Source organism: Eufriesea mexicana, unplaced genomic scaffold, assembly GCF_001483705.2.
Source record: "Eufriesea mexicana isolate 0111107269 unplaced genomic scaffold, ASM148370v2 scaffold77, whole genome shotgun sequence".
Lineage (NCBI taxonomy): Eukaryota > Metazoa > Arthropoda > Insecta > Hymenoptera > Apidae > Eufriesea > Eufriesea mexicana.
The window spans coordinates 169,681-194,363 of NW_016908244.1; the positions used below are offsets into that span (position 1 = coordinate 169,681).

At 50.2% G+C, this 24,683-nt stretch overlaps 1 protein-coding gene across 1 annotated transcript in view; it reads right to left on the bottom strand.

Moving 5' to 3' along the window:
- Positions 1 to 24,393, bottom strand: part of LOC108554797 (MAP7 domain-containing protein 1) — a 55,484-nt gene extending 31,091 nt beyond the window's left edge. The window contains exons 1-2 of the mRNA XM_017910191.1: positions 23,977 to 24,393; positions 23,183 to 23,448 (exon numbers count right to left, since the gene is read on the bottom strand). Of these exons, the coding sequence (XP_017765680.1) occupies positions 23,183 to 23,448; positions 23,977 to 24,275 (565 nt within the window). The 5' untranslated portion in view covers positions 24,276 to 24,393. The remainder of the gene's footprint in view (positions 1 to 23,182; positions 23,449 to 23,976) is intronic.
- Positions 24,394 to 24,683: the final 290 nt, after the last annotated feature.

Here is a 24,683-nt window from a genome sequence, read left to right on the forward strand (position 1 = left end):
ATTGGTTGAACGAGCACGCACTTGGAGCAACAATTATATCAGGAGAGGGCTGTTTTCCCATTCGAGAACGTTCGACTTTATCGCGAGATTGATTTCAATTAAACGCGTGTCCCATATTTCGGAGGACGAAGGAGTACCGACGAGCCAAAGCAGGAGGTGCACCCATCGATCCTCTGGTCGGCGAAAATTAATCGATTCGTCCTGCGATTACGTCGCTCCGACGTTTCACCCTCGGGTCAAAATTTCTTCCCCGGGTGTACAATGGCTTGGACGTTACGCGGCAATTTTTTCCAACACGCGATTCATTTGCAATTCATCCTCGGGTTAAAGAACCGAGCGTTTTCCCCGACGAAATTATAATTCCCACGAGGTTCCCGCCATCTTTAAATCGCCGATCAGATAACCGCGATTCCTGTTAAATAATTATTGTCGAATATTCAAATACCAGCGATTACGAATTACTGCAGCTTAATTACGCTTAATTAACGGCTGGGACCGGTAATTTCGTAATGTCGGATCGGGACGATCGCCGGATTCCGTTGAAGAAAGAAAGGCGAAGAAAGATATTCGTGATTCTTGGCCGAAGTCGAGATAACGGGAGGCACCGTTCGGTTCATCCGTCGCGAAGGGAATTAATTATCTTTGGAAACCTGGATAAAGAAGAAAGCACCGATTGGGCGCCATTTTGCGCCGTAGGCGTCCGGTTTAATCATCGACGACGCGTGAAAATCCGCTTAAGTCGCGACGCGTAAACGGTCAAACTCGGAGTCGGTATCCGGCTCTCCTCTCCTCTCCTGGAATCGTCGATAAACGGATAGACTCGGTCAATCGAGTTCTTATGAGAAAAATTGGAAGTGGAAGAAAAATGGCCGACTGGAGAACAGTCTGGACTCGTCGAGCTCGAAATCAACGTTGCCATTTCACTCAGAGCATCCCACAAACCACGAATTCGTGTCGGAGAGGGAAAAATCTGACCTCGATCGCAGAAAATCGACTGACACTGCTGCCAAAGTCGACATCGCCACGGCGATCTCGCGCGCGTCGCTAATCAACAGGCAGCCGATGACGTGCCCTGTTTACCAATGAATATGCGTCGCGACAGTAATCAAGAGACAGAGAGTGTATCGCAGTTGATCGATGAGCCTGTTCCCGGAGTAATTAATCCGAGATTCAGAGGACGAAGTCGTTTCGCGATCGGGTCGTCGCTTCTGCGAACTGAATTTTTCCAGGGACCGATCGGGGGAATCGGATGACCGCGATCGCCATTAACGCACGAAAACAGGCGAGAGTGCGACCGCAAAGCGAGCTCGGTGACGCAATTACGGGCGAAAAATAAGGATGACACGTTACAAGAGTCCCTATGTCGGGTTGCGTTAATCGAACGGATCGCTGACCATCGAGTGGCGAAGAAAAAGAACGCTCGGTTTCCTCGGAGTGGCAAACGAGAGCAAAGAGAATCGTAATCGACGAGCAAAAGGAAGAAGGTTGCCCGGCGACCGAACGCTCGAGTTCGCGTGCGTCGCGACGATAGGCCCGGCTGATTAAGCTTCCATTTTATTGCAACCACGTAAAATGGCCGATGCGGCGCGAGGTACCGTAATGCACGGGTTTTAGTCAATAGGCGCCGGGATTAATCTTAATTCCGCGATATATCCATTATATTAGGGTATTATATTAGGGTATTAGGGTATTGCGAGCTGGGAAGAACTCTAGCAAAGGAAACAGTATTAACACAATACTATGCCATCCGATGGCACCACGTTGGTGTCATACGAGGGTATTGCGAGCTGGGAAGAACTGTAGCAAAGGAAACAGTATTAACACAATACTATGCCATCCGATGGCACCACGTTGGTGTCATACGAAAACTATCGAGCAAATGCCGGTGACACCACGTTAGTATCATGGGCAAATGGTGAATCAGTCCTACTGGCGCCAAACAAAAGAATCCCGATTAGACGTGTAGCGAACATAGTGTTAAGAGCGGTATCGGGTCCGGCTTAGGCGTTTAAGGTAACATCTGGAGTGCATGCGGATAGAAGGATGACCATGTGAAAGGATTACACGAATGAGATATTTATAACCGGGTCGAGTACAAGCAATGAACGAAAATCTAGAAATGTGTCCAAGTATCTGAAGTACCTGGCCCATCAAGGGCGAGGTCCACATGGGAAATGAGTGACCAATGAAGAGAGCTTGCGTATGAAAATGGAGAGTATTAGACTTTAACCCATTCGAGATGGCGATTTTTTACGAACACGGTCCCCAGGAGCGACTACTCAGAATGACTGATAAATGCTCATTATTATTATTGCACACACGGTGTGCAATCGGTCTCGAATTGATTAAATAAGGGTGCAAGGCAGAACGCGTGTAGTCCATATGTAGCGAGTAGAGAATCGTGTAGTTGAGAGGCACTAGGTTTCTCTACCCTTCTCTATATTCTCACTAAAATATTACGCTAGGTTTGATATTTTAGTTTAAATAAACCTGTTTTGTTATTGAAAAGATCTCTGTCAGCATAGGATTGATCTAGCATTAATCCTACGGTATTTAGCTTAACCGATTCCGGTGCGATCGAATTGGATTTTATTCTTTTCGATTGCGTTAATTAGAGGTCCGATCTGTACCCAGCCTTGGTCGTTCGACAGAGTAACGACTCTCGCGTTATGATCGATGCGTGGGAGTCCGCAAGGAGACCCGGAGTACCCTCCGTCCGATTCGTCTTCCTTTAATTGCCACGATGTCGCGCACGCGAGCCTGCACGTCCCCGGACGACTGTAAAGCGGAACCTAGAACGTAGGAAGACGACTCGTCACGGCTGTCGTGACATTTATCTATGCCGAGAGCACGGCGCGTCGCCTCGCAATGATAAACGACGACCTGGCAAGAACAGGCGAGACGCTGCACGTCGGAGATGCAATTTTTTAGGCCTCATCTCGCCGGTTACCCCGCCGATGCACCGACTCCTAGCCGATTGTAATTTCAAATTTCCTCCCCGATGCAACGGGACAAGCGATTAAAGTTTTTCGCGAGTTCCGCGAGGGAAAAACCGAGCCGCGCCCGGCGACCATTTTCTTCCAGCGCGCCGTCGTATTCTCGCGAAACTTTAACGAGAACCGCTGAAACTTTGCTGCCGTTTGATCTCGATTCTATCGCAATGACAACTTAATTTCGCCGTTTCCAGTAACGGCCGCTGCGTTTCCACGAAACCGCCAACGTGACTATCTCCGTCGCGATCGCGATGAAAGTGCGCCAAGCTTAGCCTGCATCATGCGAACTAGCTCTCGATCCGAATGGCAGGTTTTCCTAATTAACGCTTCGCGGAAAACGAAGGCAAACGTGTCGACTGTGAACTGCTCACGGATTTTACACTCAAAGTAAGAAAGTCTGGATTTCGATTCGAATCGGTCAAAAATGGATTATAAATGGCTCGTCTCTCCCTTCGAGACTCGCCATGATGCACTATTCGCGGTGCAAACTGATCCTCGAGGACGGTGAAATTGAAAGGAATCTCGGTCGCAGAAATACACACGGTGGATCGTGCACATGCACACCGTAGAGCTTTATCGGCCTAAACAAAGTTTACGGCCTCGCGGACTACAAACGTCCAGGTGACGAGCGTAAAATCGCGCGTGAACCCCGTAAACCGCGGAAAAAGCGCGTGAAGGCTTAACGGGCTCGCAAGCGTTCTCAACGCTTTCTCGAACACGGACGAGAGAAGCGCTGGAAGCGGAGGCTCGCGAAAGGCGTACAAAACGTTTTCAGGTTGTTACTAATTTATTCAATTAAACAGACGAGGCGAAGAAGTCAGGGCTGAAATTGTTTGGCCGTACGCGCGAGCCGTGCTAGTCTGCGTGAAACGCGATTACGGCCTAATTGAATGCACGTCAGTTTCGTGCTCTGATTCGGTTTAATCTTCTGGCCACCTGCGTGTCACGCGACTAAACGCATTGTCCTTCGAGGAGCGGCTAATTTCATTTCGAACTATCGTCGCTGGACGTTTCATCCCTCTCGGCTTATTTGCATGGCGAGCTATCATCCGCTTCGCGCGATACACGGCGAGGCTCGCGGGGTCGCCATTTTTGCCCGATTAATCTCCGATGGACTCTCGATTGGTCGAAATGCAACGAGGATAACCGCGTGCGTGGAAACAACAGAGACGAGACGAAGAAGAATAGACAGATAGATAGATAGAGATAGAGAGAGAGAGAGAGAGAGAGAGAGAGAGAGAGAAAGAGGGAGTGGAAAAAATGGGAAATTTAATTGCGAGAGACACAAAAGTCAAGGCGAGCGGATTTCCTCGCGACCGATAGCGCGAGGATGGAAATTCCGCGAACGGTACGCGACTCGCGCGGTTTCCATTCCATCGTGAGAAGAATTATTCGTTACGAAATGAAACCGGGAGCAGGGAGCAGAGGGCGGGACAGAGAAAGGAGGGTATAGAAAAAAGGAGAAAAGGGAGAAAAAAAAACGAGCGTGGAAACTGCGCGCGTATCGTTGCATATTTCGAGACAAAGGCGGGCTTATTCCTTGCCAACGAATTCGGATCTCGAAACGTATCAGCGCGACGGATCCACCTATTTCGCGCGTTCTCGTCGAATCGCAAACACAAACACCTATTCACTCGCGCGTCGGCCCCGGATGAAGAAAGACGACCGAGTATACTCGGCGTTCCAAATTCCAGCCGTGAGATAAAAAAAGACGAGAAAAGAGAGGGGGGGGGGAGAGAGAGAGAGAGAGAGAGAGAGGGAGAGTATTCCCCTGTCTCTGGCGGCCACGCGCGCGGCAATATTCACGGATTTACCTTAAACGGGTTGAAAGTTCTCGAGAGCGCGGAAGTAGACAAAGAAACGGAGCTTTGAGCGAAGGATAAAAACGCGGCTGTCTGCGCCACCTACGTTGCCTCTGTTTCCGCGCGGAAAGCGGGCCCGGGCGTGGAAAGAGAAGCAAACACGCGAACTCGGGGAAAACGAAGTCGAAAGTTTTCGTCGACGCGTGGGAATCGCGGGACGAGTCTCTCATGGGCCGTTTGCCACGATCCTCCGAGAGAGGATCAATCGCAATCGGCGCCGATTTATCCACGGCCCGGTGAATCCCCGCTGCGCTAAAGAGTTCGATTATTACTTTCGGTTTTCATTTACCGGTAAGGCCGGTTCTCCTCGTTTCCGATTCAAAGAGGGCTCTCCGGAAAAAAGAGAGGAGGAGGTGGATGAAAAAAAAGGAAAAGGGGGGCGATTCTCGATGAGACCGTCCATTACTTGGATCCTGCACCACAAAGGGATGACCCGCCACCCCATTCCCTCCCGGCGCTTCTTCGCTTCACCAGTCTCATTCTGTCTTCTTTTGTCGTGGATTTCAATTGGCAAGACGCTACCCGTAAGAGGCTCCTTTTTTCCCTCGCAACCACGACTCCGAGACAAAACGGGTCAGACCCGGCTGGGAAATTAGGTCAGTTGATTAGAATCGACCAACGGCTACCGCGAAAAGACGAGTCGCGGAATTCTACGAATTCTCCCCCTGCGTTTCGCGGACCGGTTCGTCGTCGTTTCGGGGAATTACCGTTATCGCGATAAGATAAGTCGCGTGGGCGCCACGACGCATGCGCCGGTTCAAAGAACCTGTCACGAGTTACTGCTCCAACGCTCTAAAACGCATTGTTCGCCGTGGTGTTCTCCTTCGGTTAAAGCCCTTTGTGTCCCCTAATTGCGGGGCCAATTGTTTCTGTCCCGTATACTCCAGCCAAAGGCACGCGTTCAACCCCGAACTCCCGACGTAAATCAAAACTTGGTATTCCACGCGAACGTGTGCGGCTGATTCCCAACGCAGATATATCTCCATTCGAAGATACCACGGAAGTATCTCGCTCCTACGCTAATCGCGATTGATTCCCTGAATCTCGCGTGCCTTTCATTCCGAGTACACGAGCTAGCGGAACGCTGAAGAACGCTGAAGAACGCTGAAGAAAGTCGCGAATGGACGCGCGATAATTGTTGCGCGATAAACCGAGGCCCGTGGAGCGTAAAACCGATAAGCTCTCCATTCAAAGTGCCATAAATTGGTCAGAGTTCCTTCTCTCTTTCCGCACTGAGGAAGAAGCCGGACGAGACCCGGTGAAAAATCGAGCTCCGGGGCTACATTGCCTCCGCGACGGAAGTTGCAGCCATTGTGATCAAGGTCGTTTATCAAGCGCCATCCGGGACGAGATCTCCTCGATGATAGGGAACAATCGGAAAATTTGTCGGGTCATTAGCATCGGCCGGTAGGCGACGAACGGTCTGCAGCACCGACCAAGTCCATCTGCCATTCCACCTGCTGTCCGCACAGGTCTGATTAATGGTGGCTACGCTGACGACCACGGCGGAACGTCGTATTCCTCGGCCACGGGATCATCCTGCGCGCAGAATGTCCAACGTGGGGCTGAAAATTCCCCAAGCTAATCGCGATCGATATTCGCACACCCGATAAAGGAATTTCCGACGATTCTCTTCGAGTTTCTCGGCTCTGCATTATCCTGTTACCCTTATTCGCGACCTGCACGAGGATAGTCTCGAGTGGAGCGAAAAACACCGCGATTCCTAGGGGAACAGGGATAAAGGCTCTCGTCTCCTTTCGTCCCATCAGATCCAAGGCTTACGAGCTCCGTCGTGACTCCGCGGAAAACTGTCGGAGCGAGCCTCGTGTTTTCCATGACAAAAAAGGAAGGCCGGGGGTGAGACAATATGAGGAGGAAGCAGGGGTGGAAGCGGCTTGTAAATATGCAGAGCACAGTATCCGAGGAAAATTCGTTAGAAGGGGCTGGCCCGGTGGCAGTACACACGATCTACATATAAATTACGGCCAATCACTGGGAGCACCGCGTCGCTTGTCCCGATAAAAATCTGAGGAAAAGCGGAGGCAGCGGCGCGAACTTTTACGAGATCCCCGACACGAGCATCGAATATCGCTTTGGGCGCCGTCGATACGGAGGGGTCAGCCGCAGCGGAAATACCATCGAGATGGAAAAGTATCGGCGGAGTATCGTGGCTGATTTTACGTATGATTGGATCGCAATATCCCGCAGCACAATACCCCGTTTGCCCTCGGCCCGTGCCCTGCCGCGGATCGTTTAGGAGGATGAGCGAGAGAAGCGAGTGTCGATACTAATAACCGCGCTCATCGAGATCCACGATCGTCGCGAGACCAGCCGATTGCTTCCCTGTCAGCGTGATGCCAACCGAGATCCCTATCCGACGTTGTATACTCGATGGCTTCGTTTATGGCGATTCGTCCGATAGCATCGACTACGCGGATTTCCAGGAATTTCGGATCCTCCATCGCGATTTCTCGCGACGTCGCGAAAGATTCAATGACGATACCTTCATAGAGACACCGTACCTCGAGATCGAGTTTCCGACCGTGCAGTTTCCTCCGTCGCGTTCCCACCCCTATCGCTAAGTGGTGATCCCGCGAATGAGTCAGACGGACGGCGAACATAGCTGCGAACCCGATAGAAATCCGAAGCCCGGCGAAAAAGCGCGGCAAGAAATGAACCGTGAGAAAAAGTTAATGGACGTCGTCGTCGAAATTGGCCAGGGTAAAGCGAAGAAATTTTATATCCGTGAAATGGAGAATTCAGCGCGCTGATATGCATCGTCGACGAGGGAATGCACTTCCGGCGAGAAACCCGTGTGACGCACTGTTCGACCCCTCGCATGGCGAACCAATTAAGCAATACCGATCGGTTATCGAATGAAGGTTCGAGAGAAAGACGGTTGGAAAGGTCGAAACGTTGGCGAGACTTCGCGATGAATATTTCAGAGAATCGCTTACTTACTGGTAAATCTCGGAGAAACCTTAGGACCATTTGCATATCGATACGGATACACCCTTTGATCCCTAACGAGACTGCCTCGGGTCTCGGGAGTGCACGGTCTCTGGGATAATCGAGGAAACGATCCGACGCGATAACTTCTTTCCGGCACGACGTAAAGGTCAATATCCTTTTGATCCAAGGACGTACAACGCGTCGCATCGAGTTAAGCCATGTTACCAAGCGAAACGCTCGTGTCCTGGCACCGGCTACGTGTACACGCTGCGTGCACGTGTGTCCACGCATGTCAAGCAGAAAGAGGAAGCAAAGGATACCGGGACTGCGGTCAGAGTTACTACGCAATAGAATTTCATTACAAGTTCCACGTACGCCAGGGCTATCTACCCGGCGCAATAACGCGAATGCTTCAAACGGAGTCCCACAGCCTGTTATTGCCTCCTTGCATATACCCTGGCCCAAAATAGCGCAAACGCGCCAACGATCGGACTCCAAGACCACGAACACTCGACTACACACCCCCGAACGGATACGTGATCCCTCGATATGAAAGCTCGAAGATCCTTGTAAAGTCCACGCTGATCTATCGCAGTCGGCGATAATATCTCCCGCTGATCCCACATATACTCGGGACAGGGTAGAAACACGATAAACGGGACTCGCGAGAGATTTCGCGAGACGAGTTGACCCATAATTCGACTAGGCGAGAACACGCTCCGCATTCCCGCGTAAAAATTCACCACGACCCGAGTAAACAGCGTCACGGAGGCCGAAAAACAGGAAGCAAGATCGCAAACAGGCGGCGCTCGAGGAAACTCTCCCACGCTCGTTCCAGCGAACATTAATTACGTGCAATCTTTTTTTTTTCTACGTTCCTAACCAGAATTGTTAACTCCACTCGCGGCTGCACTCTGGTTTACTTAAAAAAACGAGAGAGAAAAACTCAATAAACGTATTACACCCGCTCATTACCATCCCCGAAGTTTCACAAGCCAATCTTCCCAACCTCTCTCTCTCTCCCCCTCTTTCCCCAGTTCGATACAGGAATACGAAATGTCCAGGTGTTCGCGATACCATCGACAACGTTCCGAAATATATCCGCGCGCTGCTATCTCTGAAAGCACGGGAAACCGCGTGGAAGCGTTTCGTAGGCCAGGAAATAAAAGCTCGGGGAAAGGTCGTAACGCTTTTTGGCGAAGATGGCGGACAGCGAGGACGCCGATAAGGCGGGCATTTTTTATCGCGTCGCATTTCACGTGCACTGGGTCGAGCCGCGGTGGCTTTCTTGGCAAAAGTAACGCCGAGTGGAGGAAAGAAAAGGGGGACGAAATTGACCGAGTCCTTTTCCAAGCTAGCCCGGTTCATCTGGGTTAACGACCGCCCACACGCTTCACCATCGTGCCTTGCCACGAGATTAAAAGTCCGGCAGACCGGTGCGCCTCGTCCACGAGGTGCTCTCGAGGATCGAACGTACCTTCGTGCTGAACATAAACATCGATTTCCAGGCAGGCGTGCACGTCACGCTTTTAAATGAGACGAATCGCGAAGGCGAAAATGCAAAAGCCACGCTCGCTAACCGATCTCGGGTAATCGGCGATTTCGAGTGTTCAGCGAACCGGCGAGCGGATAAAACGGTCACGCGTTAGCCTCGCTAACGTCGAGTTGTTCCTTTTTATCCGCGTTGCTAACAGCAGGCTCGTTCGTTACCGCGTCCGTGGCATTACGCGAATGATTGATAACCCCGGGACGGAAAAAAGCCACCGGTAATTATTACACGGAACACATTGTGCCGGCTGGAGTGATAGATAGCCATCTCCGAGCGGTTCTCCGGAGTTTACGCGAGTATCGTTTCGCCTTAATCCCGAGCCACGATCGCTTCGTTACGGTCCCATTTTTTCCGCGGATGTGGTTCACGCCGGCGCCGCAATTTCTCGCAAATACGAGGGAGACTCGGCCGACAGTTGCGCGCGGAATCGGTTAAATCCCCGCGAAGAAGCGTTAACGCGTTAAACGCCACGCCGATTTTACGTGCCTTTCCGTTCAGGGCACAGCTAGCCGTCATGCACGGGCCCTTCCAATTACGCGGGGACCGACACGCGCTCAGCGATGACAAGAACGAAAGGTCTGTCGCCGGTCCGAATGGTCTGACGGGGTCTGAAGGGAAAATCTAGGACCGATACCTGGGGACCTGCGTGCCGTTTAACGTGTTAACCCTTTGCGGAGGACTGACGCATATATGCGTTCGACGGAAACCATCGGTTTGATGAAGGAATTTATATGAGTTCAGTGAAAACAATTGATAAGTCCGAGGGATTCATAAATGTGTCCCACGTGTAGGAGTATGTAAGAGTATGCGAGCTCCGATTACCGATAAGACGGTGTGAGTGAGGAGCATGTAGCAGTGATAACAGAAGTCTCAAAATGAAGCGGCGATCCGCTTGTTCTGCGCGGCAAATTAACCCTCTGCATTCGACGATTTTTTGGCTAGAGAAGAGTAGAAAATCAAAGATTCTCTAGTAAAATACTGACAATACTTTTTTGAGCAGTAGATAAAGAATTGTATAATAATAGAATTCTGTAGAGTTATTTCATTTCGATAATTTGCACACTGTTACGTTACATTAAATTTTATATATTAATTAATATCGATCTCCCAAATTTTATGAAATGATCACTGAAGCTCATCTCTCACCGAGTGCATAGGGTTAATAAAGAAGGCCCATATTTAACCCTTTGCGAGCAGAGCGGTATTGAGTAGACTGTACCATGGGACTGAGCCACGGTCGCGATAGTCATTTAAAACTATCAGTGCTGGTTTCTACTTAAACCCCATTTCAGCGATTTTCGCGATTTTCGTTTCACAACGACGTTGGCAATAAGCACATAAAACAGTCCGTCACTTAACTTGGGACATGCGATCCTAAGGCCGCAAGCGGGCGCACATATGTATTACTATACAGCCATAGTGACGCGTTTACGTGGGACACATTCACACGTCTCTCCACCCTCTAACAGTTGTTTTCGTCGAACGCACAGGGTTAATTCTTTGCACTCGACGTATTTTTGACTAAAGAAGTGTAGGAGTTCAAAGATTTTCTGCTATAAAACCCCTCCATCCGCAAAGGGTTAACAGCGTCGACAGGTATCATTTACCATCGACCCGCGCTCGTTTTCTTTTACACGGCTTATCCCATTTACAGAGTGTCCCCTTAAATTTATCAGCAACCTCGCGATCACCTGTCACTCCGAGCCGAACACAGTAGGAATAAAACACCCTTACGGTTTACAACATAGTTCGGCGAGCTTGAGACACATCGACGAGGAGGAAGCTGCTCGTAAGTCACCCGGAAAGCGAACAGATGGGACCGGTGTAATTAACGAGACCACGACTCCTTTCGCTACAAAGACGAACACGCGAAGAGGGGAAAAAAGAGTAGCGGAGGAAGCGTGACAGTCACCGGTTCGCGAACTTTAATGGCGAGCTCTAATGGAAAATTAAACGACTCGTGGAGCCAGTTGCTCGGTGTCAAATGAGTCTCGTACATCTTCCCTTGCAGCTCCGTGGCAAGCACTCGGGATGCTCCAAATATTTTCCATATTCGCCGGAGCATCCTTCCTCACGCGACCCGTTCTCCAGGCCCTCTTCTTGCACAGTCTGTCGGTCAACCACGCGTCGTCACGGAGGACATCTTTGATGTCTGCCTTCCTTTCAGCCTTCCGCTGCGCGTTCATCGCGTCGACTCGACGAGTACTCTCGTCGCAGGCAGGACTGCCTCGCGAGGGGCGACGAGAGCCATCGCGAGAGCGCGATCCGCGAGGAATGTTGTGCACGTATCGGGAAACACGGGACCATGCACCCTCGTGTCCCTGAGTCGAATTTAATTAAAACACCGAGTAGAGAGATGCCTCGTCTATGGCGAAATCTCGAGTCCCGAGAACACTGCAGGCCAGACGCTCGTGCTGCTTTATCGATGGCTGAGAAACGGCGAGCGGAAGTGGAGCAGAATTCCAAGGACGCGAATTCTTCGACGATCGTGGAGCAGTGCCGCGTTTAACGAGACGAAGAAACGGAGAGATGTGAAAAATTGTACTCGGAATACTCGTAGCGAAGAGCCCGCTATTTACAGACTAGAGAGGTGTTTGCAATGTCGAAAAGTCTTGTCCGGAAAGGCGTTAATAAATTCCCTCAAACGCGTCCGCAATTACAGCGGAGTAAAAAGACACGAACTCTCGTCGCCGCGTCGATGGAGAGTACGCCAGAATATCTGAACAATGAAACGGGGGAAAATAATAAAGAACCCATGGTCAAGAACGAGAGGCATTGGTCGCAGTCGCGAAAGGATTAACAATACAGTTTGTCGGACAATGTGACGGTCGTCGCGGAAGCTTTTCCAAGCAACTCGGACTAAACGCGTAGGAAAATGGAGGAAAAAATAGGAAAAAATTTCGCGAGAGGGTAAAATGCGAAATCACCCCATTTAGCAATCGCCATATAAATCAGTTAACGTATCGCAAAAATCAATTAGCTAGAAAATTGTATAACTCAAATAAATCTCCATTTAGACTAAAAAGATTCACTCCCCTAAACTTGGTACGTCGATTCTTCTAATAATTCCAACTCCATCATTGTACTACACATACTGCAAGATGGCGAGCGATGAACTAACAATGTATTAACCCTTTGCACTCGAGAGGTGACGATTTTCTTTTTTTAATTTTAGCATAAAGAGTATCAGTGAGCTTATAAAAATTTAAGAGGAGCTTCGAATCTCTGCATCTTCACGAGGCAGAAATCTTCGAGTTCAAAGTGTTAAGAATGGTAGCGAGGCGAATAAGTGTACGATCCTACTTTTAAGGGAGTGCATGGAAACGTTTGGACGGCATCGGGCCCAACGCGGAAGAAGAAACCATAGCGCCAAATCCTTTTGTCGGAATGTATGTCGAAAGATTGAAAAGGAAAGAATGCGTATTGAAAGAGATAGATTTGGCTTTAATTAAAGATGCAAGGGCGCGAGGCAGTCAGAATAGAATAGAATAGAAAATTGAGAAGAATTGAGAAGTCGGAAGTAGGCAAATTTGAGTTGAGTTAGAAGACTGAGTGTGTGTAGAGACGTAGTGAATAGAGGATTAAATGAAACTTGGTGTAATATCTTAGTTAACCTATTTGCATCCAAGCGCGGAATATTCCGCGAGCTACGACTGTCGCCTATCACCGAGCGCGGAATATTCCGCGAGCTACGACCGTCACCTATCACCGAGCGCGGAATATTCCGCGAGCTGACCTTTTCCACTACCAGTTGCTGAATATTCTTCATATGCCACAGATCACGTTTGATCCCTTTTGTGAGCATCTCGTCTACATCGGTTCAAAATATTCTTAACAAGTTTTACTTTTATCGTGAAAATCCTTGTAACTGCCATTATGAGTAGGTGCTGATACGCGCGCGGTGATACAGGCTAGTCGTCAGTTGAACGTTGCTGTTGCCTGAACACGGCACCTTAAGTAGAGCCATGATGCAAATGGGTTAAATAAAACCTGTTTGTTACAGAAAGAGAGTTACTGTTTGTTAAACGCGCAGATCTCTGTCTGCAAAGCTAAAAATCCTACAATACTGCAAGTAATCAACTGATGCAACGATTTACGTATTTGCCTTTCATGCCACGCACAACGCTATCATTTTTACTTATAATTCCTATTTGAGGAATTGGTTGTAAAGCTCGTGAAATCGATACACAAAAAGAGAAGATCAAAGTACCAATATGCGAGATCCGAATGCGTGGAAAAACGAGAAAGATTTTCATTCCATTTCCGGTACACAAATGCCCCAACCGGGGAAGGAAATTAATAACCAGATGCATCTTTCGTTGCTGATCGATCGATCGATGCAGTAATCGAGCGATTTGCAGTCGCGTACCATCTGCTCGCGTTTCACGAAATTCGCGCACCCGTTCGTAATTAGTAATTACGAGGATTCGGGACGGAAGCTGGTTGAATTCGATTACCGGTAATCCGCAGATGCGTTCCGCGCGGATATAGGATAGCAGAAGACGCGGTGAAGACGAGCGCGAATTATCCGCGAGTTGCGGACAAAGATCCTTAGATCCTCGTATCGAAGAAGGAGGATGTAACGACCTACGTTCTCACTCTCGTCGATAGATGGATTCCTACCTGGAGGATCGAGGACTTTTTCGCAAGCCCTCCGTGAATCCTCGACTTCCCTTAACCCTTTCGCTTCGACAGTTCAGTCCGTCGAAGTACAGTCACTGAACGAAAGTGCGAGCCAGAAATATGCACAGTGCGTGTGGTTTCTGTATATTTCTGTACGTTTTCCTGTCTTAAATAACAACTGTGTCGAATAAAACAATCGTATACAGATTGCATTTGTATAGGAATCATTTGGATGCTGGATATATAGGGTGCCCGTACCCAGGAGTCATCGTCCAGTCGTTATTTGATAAAATTTCGAAGCTTCATATTCATAAATATATCAAATTTCCGATAATTTAACGCCGTGCGAGGTATCGAAATCAAATAATTCTACGTATTAACCCTTTGCACTAGAGAAGCCCCTCTCGGTCGCCATTTAATCAGATTCTAAAATTGAATATTAATTAATATATAACATTTACAATTATCCAGCGAATATCGAAGTAAAATAATTCTACGTCTTAATTTCCATACGATTTCTTATTTACCGTTTTAAAATTATCGTCGACTTCATGGCAGAAAGTCTTGGAATTACTATTTTCCTGTAACGACAAAGTCGTCGAGTTCAGAGTGTTAATTATCATACGATTTCTTATTCCTGCCGAGAAAAATATCGTCAGCTTTGTAACAGAAAATCTTTCAACTCCTATTCTTTTTTGGTCAAAAAATTGTCCAATGCGAAGGGTTAAATAGAAGTTCCTATGCGACCTAAGCATCCCCCCGTCTAAGGCAGGGTCTGCTAGGTAGCCTTACTGTCGAGTCTGCTAGCAGGACCGGGACTCAACACTCATCCCTTCCTTTCTATGTCGTCTTTTTACCTGCTACCCCTATCATAGCACGACGACCAAGGGGATACCAACAGGCTAACACCAAAAGACACCAGCCCGCCCATCATCAGGAACCACAAGAGAAAACACAGTTGATAATAAGATGTACCCCACCCGAATGCAACAATAAGAAACAATGAAAACCTCGACATAAGGAAAAACCCCATGGGGTGGTCACCATTGTTAGTAAAATTGGTAAGGAAGAAATCGATTATATCAACGCCGAAGCAAAGACGCCATCAGTGGACATGAACAATGCAATAGTTGCTCTCTCAACTGTTTCAGGAAAAGGCATAGGTCAAACTCGAGATAATATATACAGTACGGTTGTATACAAAAATAAAACGCGATTATCAAAAGCTGCCCTGCGTTTCCTCTTTCGCCCAATTGCAACACCCACGAAGAACAAACGGAATTAACCGTGGGATAAACGGCTAATTCGAAACCCGTTAATATTTCGTACTTATCGTTGTTGCAACAACTCGCAGCGTTTTCTCGATACACGATGATCCCCCGGTGCGGATAACTCGGTAATAATCTCGCGATGATCAGTTCGCGGGATCGTTCCATCGCCATTTTCCTCCTGGTAAAAGCTATCGGAGCAAGAAACACACGGCTGGTGGAGCTCGCAAAGAAACGAGTCGAGTTTGCCAGGGACCGTCGTCGAGAAGTTCGTGTGACGTCTTTGGAGCCGTCGTTAACGGCGTGTTTGTAACCGGGTTTATAACACGGATCGTTAATTAGAATTTGCTACGGTTAATTAGCATTCGAAACGGCTCGGAAGATTCTGTTATTCCGAGGCGAGAACTTGCCTCTCTCTCTCTCTCTCTCTCGCTCTCCTCGGTGTTTACGAAACGCTGATTAAGAATTCATTTATCGCGCGTGGCGCGCTAGGAAAATGGGAGTTATATAAGGGTCACGTAACGAGAAAAATTCCCGGGAAAATCTTGGCGAACGAAACTGTCGGGGATACGGGGCATAATGGAAATTCCGGTGCTCGCTTAACAGCCACGAAAGCGACACTTTCTCCGCGGAAAAACGGGACGAGTATACGAAAGACGGGACGAAAAGGATAATTTATAGCCGGGGAAAAGGGAGAAAAAAGAAAGGGGGGAAAAAATGAAATTCCATTTACCGTCGAATGGTTATAAATCAAAGTTTCCGTCAGTCTCGGAATAGCAGTCGGTATCGCGTCATTGAAATTGCTTCCCAATTAATTTTCTTTCCAAAATCGATTATCCGCGCGGAGCGAATAGCGTTTTGTTGCTCGGCGAAACGCGCGCGCGGACGAGCGAGCGAAATAGCGAGCGAACGAGCGAGCGCCGCGAGGACAGGGGAATTTTCAACGCGATATCGTTACCGAATCAATGACTGGGAAACTCATTTAGCCCGGAATTCAGGCACGCGACCGCATTCAGCCGGCGACAATAAAGACATCGCGAGATATAAGTTTAATTGGTACTCCCGCGTCGGGTCCGCTGCTCCAATTACCAGAACCGCGCCATTCGTCCGCGGACGATCACCCGGCGAACAATGGATTCCATTTTCGTTAAAAATGCCGAAGAGAAAGCGAAGATAGCCCACGGACGTGGCCGCGTCTCCGCGTTTCCCGAAGAAGCCTCGAGAAGGAGCGAGCCGGGAATTGGCTCGGCACGAGAGAGGCGAAGTCTTTTAATTTGGCACAATGGCGCGACGACGGAGCACGAAAACCGCGCAAGTGGCCTCGGTGAAAAACGCCAGAGAGACACCGGTGCCTCGCGATTAATCGCCCAGGCGGAATTCTCCGACGATCCACGTACTTCCGCTCCGTTCCGTTCCCTCGGCTCTGTGTCTATACGCACTCGTTCCGTCCGCTTCTCCCCGCTCCGCGGTTAAACGATCCTCGTCGAGTTAAACGATTCCGCGAATACTCACCTGCAACAGAGAAAACAGAAAAAGAAAATTAACCGAACGTCCGACATCGCGGCGAATAAGGAAAACGCGCGCGAGTACCGCGGAAGTGGAGGAGGGATCGCGTTTCCGCTCGTACCAAGCGCGAATCGGGCCACCGATCATTTTCCAGACGCCAGGGGGGATTTATCGCGCGAGCAGATAAAAGAGGCCGGATCTCGACCGGAAGCTGGCGCACGTGTATTTTCGTTGCCGTTATTCCGGACAAGTACGGTTCCTCCGAAATCGCTTGGGCCGCAGAGAAGGAAAGGGCGAGATGGAGAACGCGGTCGAGGAATGGGACAGACGAATCGCGTATACGAAAGCAAAGCGGTGAAGAGGGTCTCGAGTGTTTCAAGTTGGCAAGCCACGAGGTAGCTTCGGCACTTTCGCGGCTGAAGTATCGCGCAGCAGAGGAAGAAAAGGCTTCCCTCTTCAACCGTGAGGACTTGCCCGTCTCGAAGAAGCCAGACCGAAGTCAGCGATTCCTATCGTCCACACCGACTTATTGCTTTCCATCGCTCCAACCACCCTCTCGATCACCCCCGCAGGCTCTGTGCCTCGCTCGCTCTCCTCGACAGACCTCCTGACGTCTGTTTCGATCATCGATACACCGCCGAGAGGACGGGACGACCCGGATAGCTTCTCCTCGAGTGCCGTTCTCAGAGCCGATCTCGATCCCGCCGACTCTTGCAACCGTCCTGGCAACCGCGTGTCCAAAGAGAGAAAGAAAACAGGACAACCGAAGGCTCTGAGAGATTACGGGATACCGAAACCGAAGTCGGCGTACCTCGCTGAACGCGCGTGATGCGCGCAATTAATATAGGATTACGCGAGAAGGGTGCAATTAAAAGCGGGTATCGATGACGTCGCGATGGATATCGACGCGGACGTGTTTGCCAGGATGAAGCGCGTCGTGATTTTCCATGGACGTGGTCTGAAAAACGTGGAAAAAGAGCGCAAAGAACGAGCGATCCTCGTGCAAACGAGCAACCAAGGATCCCCGGCATTTATCGCGCGCTCCACTTTCCGCTCCTCTTTTTCCGCACTTGCAGCGCGACCCGCTTCCAGCCGCGGAATCCAGCTTACGTAAACACCCGCTCCGAGAGACAGTGCGCAAACACGCTCCATCCAGCTCCGCGGCGAGCGTTTCCCAGGCAAAGTGTCCGCGTGTCGCGGCCGGCCGATCCAACGCGATCCATTCCGTGTCACGGAAACTTCGAATAGAATTCCCCGCGAGTGCACGGAAACGCGGAAAGTTTGCATCTCTCGCGAATTCCGCCGGTCGCGAAACTTCGACAACGGGAATAGCACGGCTGAGTCGGGCGATGCAAATTGTTCGAGAAGGCAGGAAAGCGAGTCGAGTGTGATTTTAATCGCCCGAGATTAAGTTGTCCCGTACTCTTGCCGTGATCGGCATTAACGCGTTGCGTGTCGCATAGAAATCTCTAAGAGATACCCCAGGGACTGCACGTTTTGACATGACAGCGCGTTGACATCTAAGGTTCATGACAGATGACGCGTGAAAATGGAGAAAACTCGTGAGCGGTACTGGAAATTGTTAATTGAAGTTATCCCGCCATCTCAATGCGATCGGTATTAACACACTGCGCAGGGCAGAGAAACCTCTAAGACGTACGCCAAGGATGGCACATTTTGACAAGACAGCGCGTTGACATCTAAGATCTGTCATAGATGGCGCGTGAAAAATAAGAAAACTCATGAGCGGTACTGGAAATTGTTAATTGAAGTTATCTCGCGATTAGTATTAACGCGTTGCGTGCCGCATAGAAATCTCTAAGAGACACGCCAAGGACCGTACGTTTTGACATGACAGCGTATTGACATATAAGGTTTATGACAGAGAGCGCGTGAAAAATAAGAAAACTCATGACCAGTACTGGAAATTGTTAATTGAAGTTATCTCGCGATTGGTATTAACGCGTTGCGTGCCGCATAGAAACCTCTAAGACACACGCCAAGGACCGTACGTTTTGACATGACAGCGTATTGACATATAAGGTTCATGACAGAGAGCGCGTAAAAAATGAGAAAACTCGTGAGCGTTACTGGAAATTGTTAAATGAAGTTATTCCGCGATGGATATTAACGCATTGCGTGCCACATACCTGTAAGACATACGCCAAGGTCCGTACGTTTTGACATGACAGCGTATTGACATATAAGGTCCATGACAGAGGGCGCGTGAAAAATAAGAAACCTCATGAACGATACTGGAAATTGTTAATTGAAGTTATCCCGCGATGGACATTAACGCGTTGCATGCCGCATAGAAACCTCTAAGACATACGCCAAGGGCCGTACGTTCTGACATGACAGCGTATTGACATCTAAGGTCCTGACAGAGGGCGCGTGAAAAATAAGAAAACTCATGAACGGTACTGGAAATTGTTAACTGAAGTTATCCCGCGATCTCGACACGATCCGTAAAAACGCATTCAGCACCGCGTAGAAATCTATAAGATATACACCAGGGACCGCACGTTTTGTCATGAAAGCGTACGGACATCAAAGGTCCATGACAGATGGTGCGTGAAAAAAGAGAAAACTGATGAGCAATGTGTTAATTTCGAAACGACGCTTGATAATCGCGAAATCGCCTTTCCGTCGATCATCGTTGACAGCTCCGCGCAAATGAGAGACTTTGTCCAACGGGTCGCGGATCCTCTTGACACCGCTTAGAGCCCCGTTCGCCGATTTATCAAGTTTCGTTTGTCGAGAAAAGCGAGAAAAACGAGGAAAAGAGGAGGGACAGGGGGAGCAAAAAGAGGATGAAAAAAGGACACTTGTCCGCGCGACGTCGACGCATATTCGATAAATATTCAACGGATGCGTAATCCGCATTTGCATTCCAAAGACGGGGCCGATCTAAGTCCGGCGCTGGTTCGCCGCGATCGCAAACAAGATCTCGCAACTTGGAGAGGTTCACGGTGGACGTTGCCAGGCTGGCGGTGCATTAGCGTTTTAACATACTTCCTCGTTGTCGGATTACGATGAATCCTCGATCGATAGAGCAGGGCGGAAACGGGTTCGTTAAACGACGCAAATCGTAGGAAACGGCTGTACCGCATTGCGAGACCGCATTACCCGGCCGACCAACCTGGTAACGCCCATAATTCACGGGCTTCTATACCCCTTTCTCCCACTTCCTGTGTGCCCTCACGCTCGCTATGGCACTCCGTCTCTTTCTCTGGCCGTATCCACGCGAGATCCAAGGGTGCAACGACACCCTATTCCCTCGGCCAGCTGCCATCTCCGCGTCCGCTCGCTACTCGCTTTCGGAACAATTACGCCAATCAAGCAACGGCATCGAAACACGCTTTGTCACGGATCCCTGCCAATTCGGACTCGCGCTTATCCGGGATGCATCCGCTGTAATCCTTCCAAGATTACGCGCCCGGGTCGAGGCAGAAGAACGATCAAAACGGCTTCCGCATAGATACAAGATTGCAGGGTACTTTGAGGGGTTAAGAGCGAAAACTGAACGAATGAACGGGTGGTCTTAGTTCTAAGCGATTGCATGGGGAAGGCCGGAGCTGTTCTTCGAAAATAGAGGATAACAAACAACGATCTCGGGTTCGGTTCGAGCGTTCAGAATACCTGGAGTGCGTCTGGAAGTGTAAATGACAGCGCGGAAGGATCATATGGCCGACATATCTATGACTGTAATAGGTGATCGAAAAAGGAAACCTGTGTATGAAAGAAGAGAAACCGTGGGTTCAAAAACAAGGGTGCAAGGGCGCAGACGAAGCAGTCTGTCAAGAGTATAGAGAGCGTGACAGGAGTTGGAATTCAAAGCGTCGGAGTCAGTGTCGGAATATCAGCATCGCGTTAGCATCGCGAAATTAGACTACCTTCAAGCAATAGTTTATACTTTAAATATATTTTATCCTTAATAAATTCAAAACCGTATTCTTTATGCCGTTCCTATTTTGTCACCTATCCTCCAACTTCGCAAGATCGAATCGCGTATTCTCGCGAATCTCGAAGATCCACATCACGCGTTTTGTTTCCGACAAAAGAAATGTCCGCTCTGCAGAGATCACGCGAGAAGAGTGTCAAAGGCCAAAATGCAAAAGAGGAGTTTAGAAAACCGTTTGCCGGGATCGGTTTATAATCGTTGGGAAGCGTTTACGAGCGTGTAAGCGTATAAACAATCGTCTAAATCCGAGGTCGGCGTATCGCGCTGGGTCTCGGTGCCCAGCAATTACGAAGCGTTATCCCTGCACCTTTGTGGCGCAACATCGTCCGCGATATTATTGATTTCCCTCACCACGCGGGTATCGCTCACTTCCGCATAATCCTCGCCGAGATTACGAGCCAAAATCGATACGCGAGCACACGCCAGGCGTGCGATCAAAAATTGCTTGCCCACGCGGAGTTCCTCGGGATTCCTCTCGGATGCCTCGGAGAGGGTTAAAAGCCGGTTCGCGACGTCGGGTCGAGAGATCGAAATCGTCGCGACGAGCCAACGGCCTGACTGCGAACGAGGGGAACTTGCGTCAGAAGAGAATACAGGTATCGAGAGATCGCGTATGTCAGGGGGCTACCGACCTGCGAAACTCGCCGAGTGTCCGCGAAAAAATTGGGCCAAACAAGTATCGTATGACGCGGGAAAATCCTCGCGCACGCGGCCCAATTCCGCTTTCATTCGACCCGATGGAACGTCATATCGAGAGTGATTTGTTTCGCGAACCGGCGAGAACCATCTCTCGATGGAGAGGCCACGGCTGAAAGTCGATTAGTCGCGCTGACGCATCCGGGGGTAGTAGCGAGAAATCGTTTTAGATTCCGATAGGTAAAAGAATTTAGAGGAAACGAGCGAACGGATAGTCCGTCGAGATATTCCATCTGTGATTGGAATTCGCAAACTCTTTGATACGACGTAATTGGAGCGAGGCAGTTCGTGCCAATCTCTTCTAATAACCGCGCGCAGAGTCTTCGTCGCTTGGGTGGGCTCTTCGGTGACACGGTTAATTCGTCCCGTGCGTCGTATCGACGCTGCGTGACAGACGGAATCTCGAATCCGGACCATGGAAGGGCGTCTACGAAGTACCGTGTTATCGGATAGTTGACCGTACTCGAGAAACCGACAGACACACTCGCGAGAGAGCGTCCCGGACTCCGGGGCTCGCGTGCACAGACGCAAATTAATTGCCAAAGGCATTTGCAGAAACGCGGCGCGAGAGAGGACGCATGGGAGAAATTGCAGGGAGTCTGAAAGAGATTCGATAATGGATTCACCTCGGTGCTCGAGGCACTTTCAGCGGTCGGTCAGAGAGTATCTCGGCCACTTTTGTCGAACGAAATTCTTCGCCTTTACTTTCCTGGACGGGACAAATTTTCGCGGCGAGGGAGGTCGCCGACGGGAAGCTCGATAAAAGGGAGGAAAGTCGTTGGAAGTCTGACAAAGAAGGCGTCGCGCGAAAGGAACTTCCGGCTCGCTCAGCGTCGCGGTAAATCGCGCTGTACTCTCGCAAACGAATTTCTCACGGCAAGAGTGACGCTAGAAAGGGCGGGCCGAGTCGACTTAACTGTCCGTGATCTACCTTTGAATTCGAGGGATCGTTGGATCGGTGTCGGCTGCCAGAAATAGTTATAACCAACGGATAAATCATCCGGCACGCGGTGAATTTAACGTCGTCGACCAGAGACGATAACGTTAATTACGCGACGAGGAGCTCGCGGAAATTCCTCGGAATAAAAATAAAAGATCTAAAAATTCTTTTACTTCCTTCGGCACGACGCGGCACGGTATTCCAAGTTTCCGCGCGACGGCGCGAAAGCGGATCCTCCGCGCGTGCGAAGGTAAACGAAGGTAAACGAAGTCTAAAGCACTCGCGCGTGTTTCGATTTTTCCAGCGAGATCTGCCGCGCGAGACCGTCCGACGTTGGCTAATATTTATCATCCGCCACGAGCGTGTCTCGGCTAAAAAGTACGCGGAAAAATGCGAATGTGTTCCGGACTAACTTCCGAAACTCGATTCGCGTGTCCTTGCGCCGCTAATTTGCCTAGATGGAGCTATCACGGCAGCCCGGCTTGCCCGGCAAACTCGATTTCCTCCGTTAATTACGGAGTATCGGGGACGAATACGACAGAAAGTTTCCCCGCCCAACTGCCTGTGTTTCCGTTTAAAGTTATTAGCGGTTCCATCAATTATGCCGCGCGAATTTTACGAATACCCCATGTAGACCATTTACCCGCGTACGCGCGCCGAGAATCCTAATTTTCCTTCCGTCGCGTACAACACGCGAGAGATAGAAATCTGCCGCGACGCTCTGTTTCTTCCGCCGATATTTCTCGGTTCTGCTGGGAAAATAAATTTCCTACGCGAGCCAGGTGCCGCGTGCACGCGAGCAACGAGAAGCGAACGTCGGGAACAATACCTTCGTCGCCAGAAGTTGAGGAGTTGTCCTCTGGTTCGGGCGACGATCCCGGAGACCCTGGGGACTGTCTACCGAGCCTCGAGTCCGGTCGGCCATACTCGTACCCTCCGCTTGATCCCCTGTTGTCTTCGTACTGTTGCCGTCCCTTTTCCGGGGACACCGATCGTCCGTCCCTCGCGTCTGCCGGAAACGAGCCGCGCTTCCCGTCCCTCGCCTCGGGGCAGCCCAATCTTTTCCCGAAGTCGCCGGACACCGTTGAACGCTTCCTGAGGATTCCGTGACGGGAATACGTTTACGCGCTTCCATTCGCGAGAACTGCCAATTCGATCGTTGACGAATCGGCCGGGCGCGGAAATCGCCAGGCCGCGGGTCTCTCCGCGAGAACGATCGAATTTCCGGCACGATTTTGCTCGCGTGGCTCGATCTCGACGCGGTAACTCGCGCGTGTCGCTTCACAGAACGACCCTGTGTGTGTGTGTGTGTGTGTGCTTTATCGCGAAATTTCAACCGACGCGACGTCGTAGCCACGGTTCTGCGAAACCGCGATATCGCGTATATACTTTTTCTCGTACCCCGACGCGCTGTTCGAATCGGCAGCGATGATCGGCAGCGAAGATGGTACCGCGACGCGTGTGCTGCGAGTCGTAAAGCGTCGGGACGATAGTAATAAGAACGATAATAATAGCGATAAAGTCGGGGAAAATAAAGAAGAGAGAACGAGCCGAGATCGGAAGCAACGAGGCGTGTGATCGTATACCGGATAGGCAAGCGTTTCGCGAGGGTCGTAAACGTACTCCCTGGAGTCGCCTGAGGCTGTTGGCGATCTCCTTCCGGTGAAGTCACGGAACTCCGTAGTACACGTTCCTGACGACGTCGATTGCTGCGGCGATCTCTTTCCGCTGGTCCCTGAATCTCTGGCTTCGTGACAGGCGTCACGGACATTTGCCAGGTCAACGTTGGCAGTAGTCTTTGCTTCTTTGGCGGGAGATGGCGGCGGAGACGTTGGTGGCGATGGTGATGGACTTCCTGCACGACCAGAACTGTAGCACACGGCTGCCTTCCGCAAAGTCTCCCTGCACAGCTCGGAGAACATGCTGCCTCCCCCATGGCCGTGGCCCTTGCGGACCACCCCTCTTCCTCTTTAACTTCCTCTTCCTCTTCTCCTCGTTCGCCAAGCTCGAACGCACTGCAACTCGCACGTCCACGATCGAGCTCGGTCCTCTGCTTCTCGTCGTTCGGCACGTTCACCAGTCCAGGCCACGTGTCTCCAACGTCGACATCCTCGTCCGATTCTCGGGAACCCGTAGCTCGCGGACCCACCGTCGCGACAGTCGCTCGACGCACTACATCGTCACCCGTCCCGTCTACGGCCAGGGTGGTTTCGGCGTTTAACGAATCGGAATGGACGCGGGGAAGGAAAGGTGCGCGCGCGCGTGTGCTCGACCTCGAGGGATCGCTCCACTCCGACAGCTTCGTTTTTTCCAAAGATTCCTGCGAGCCT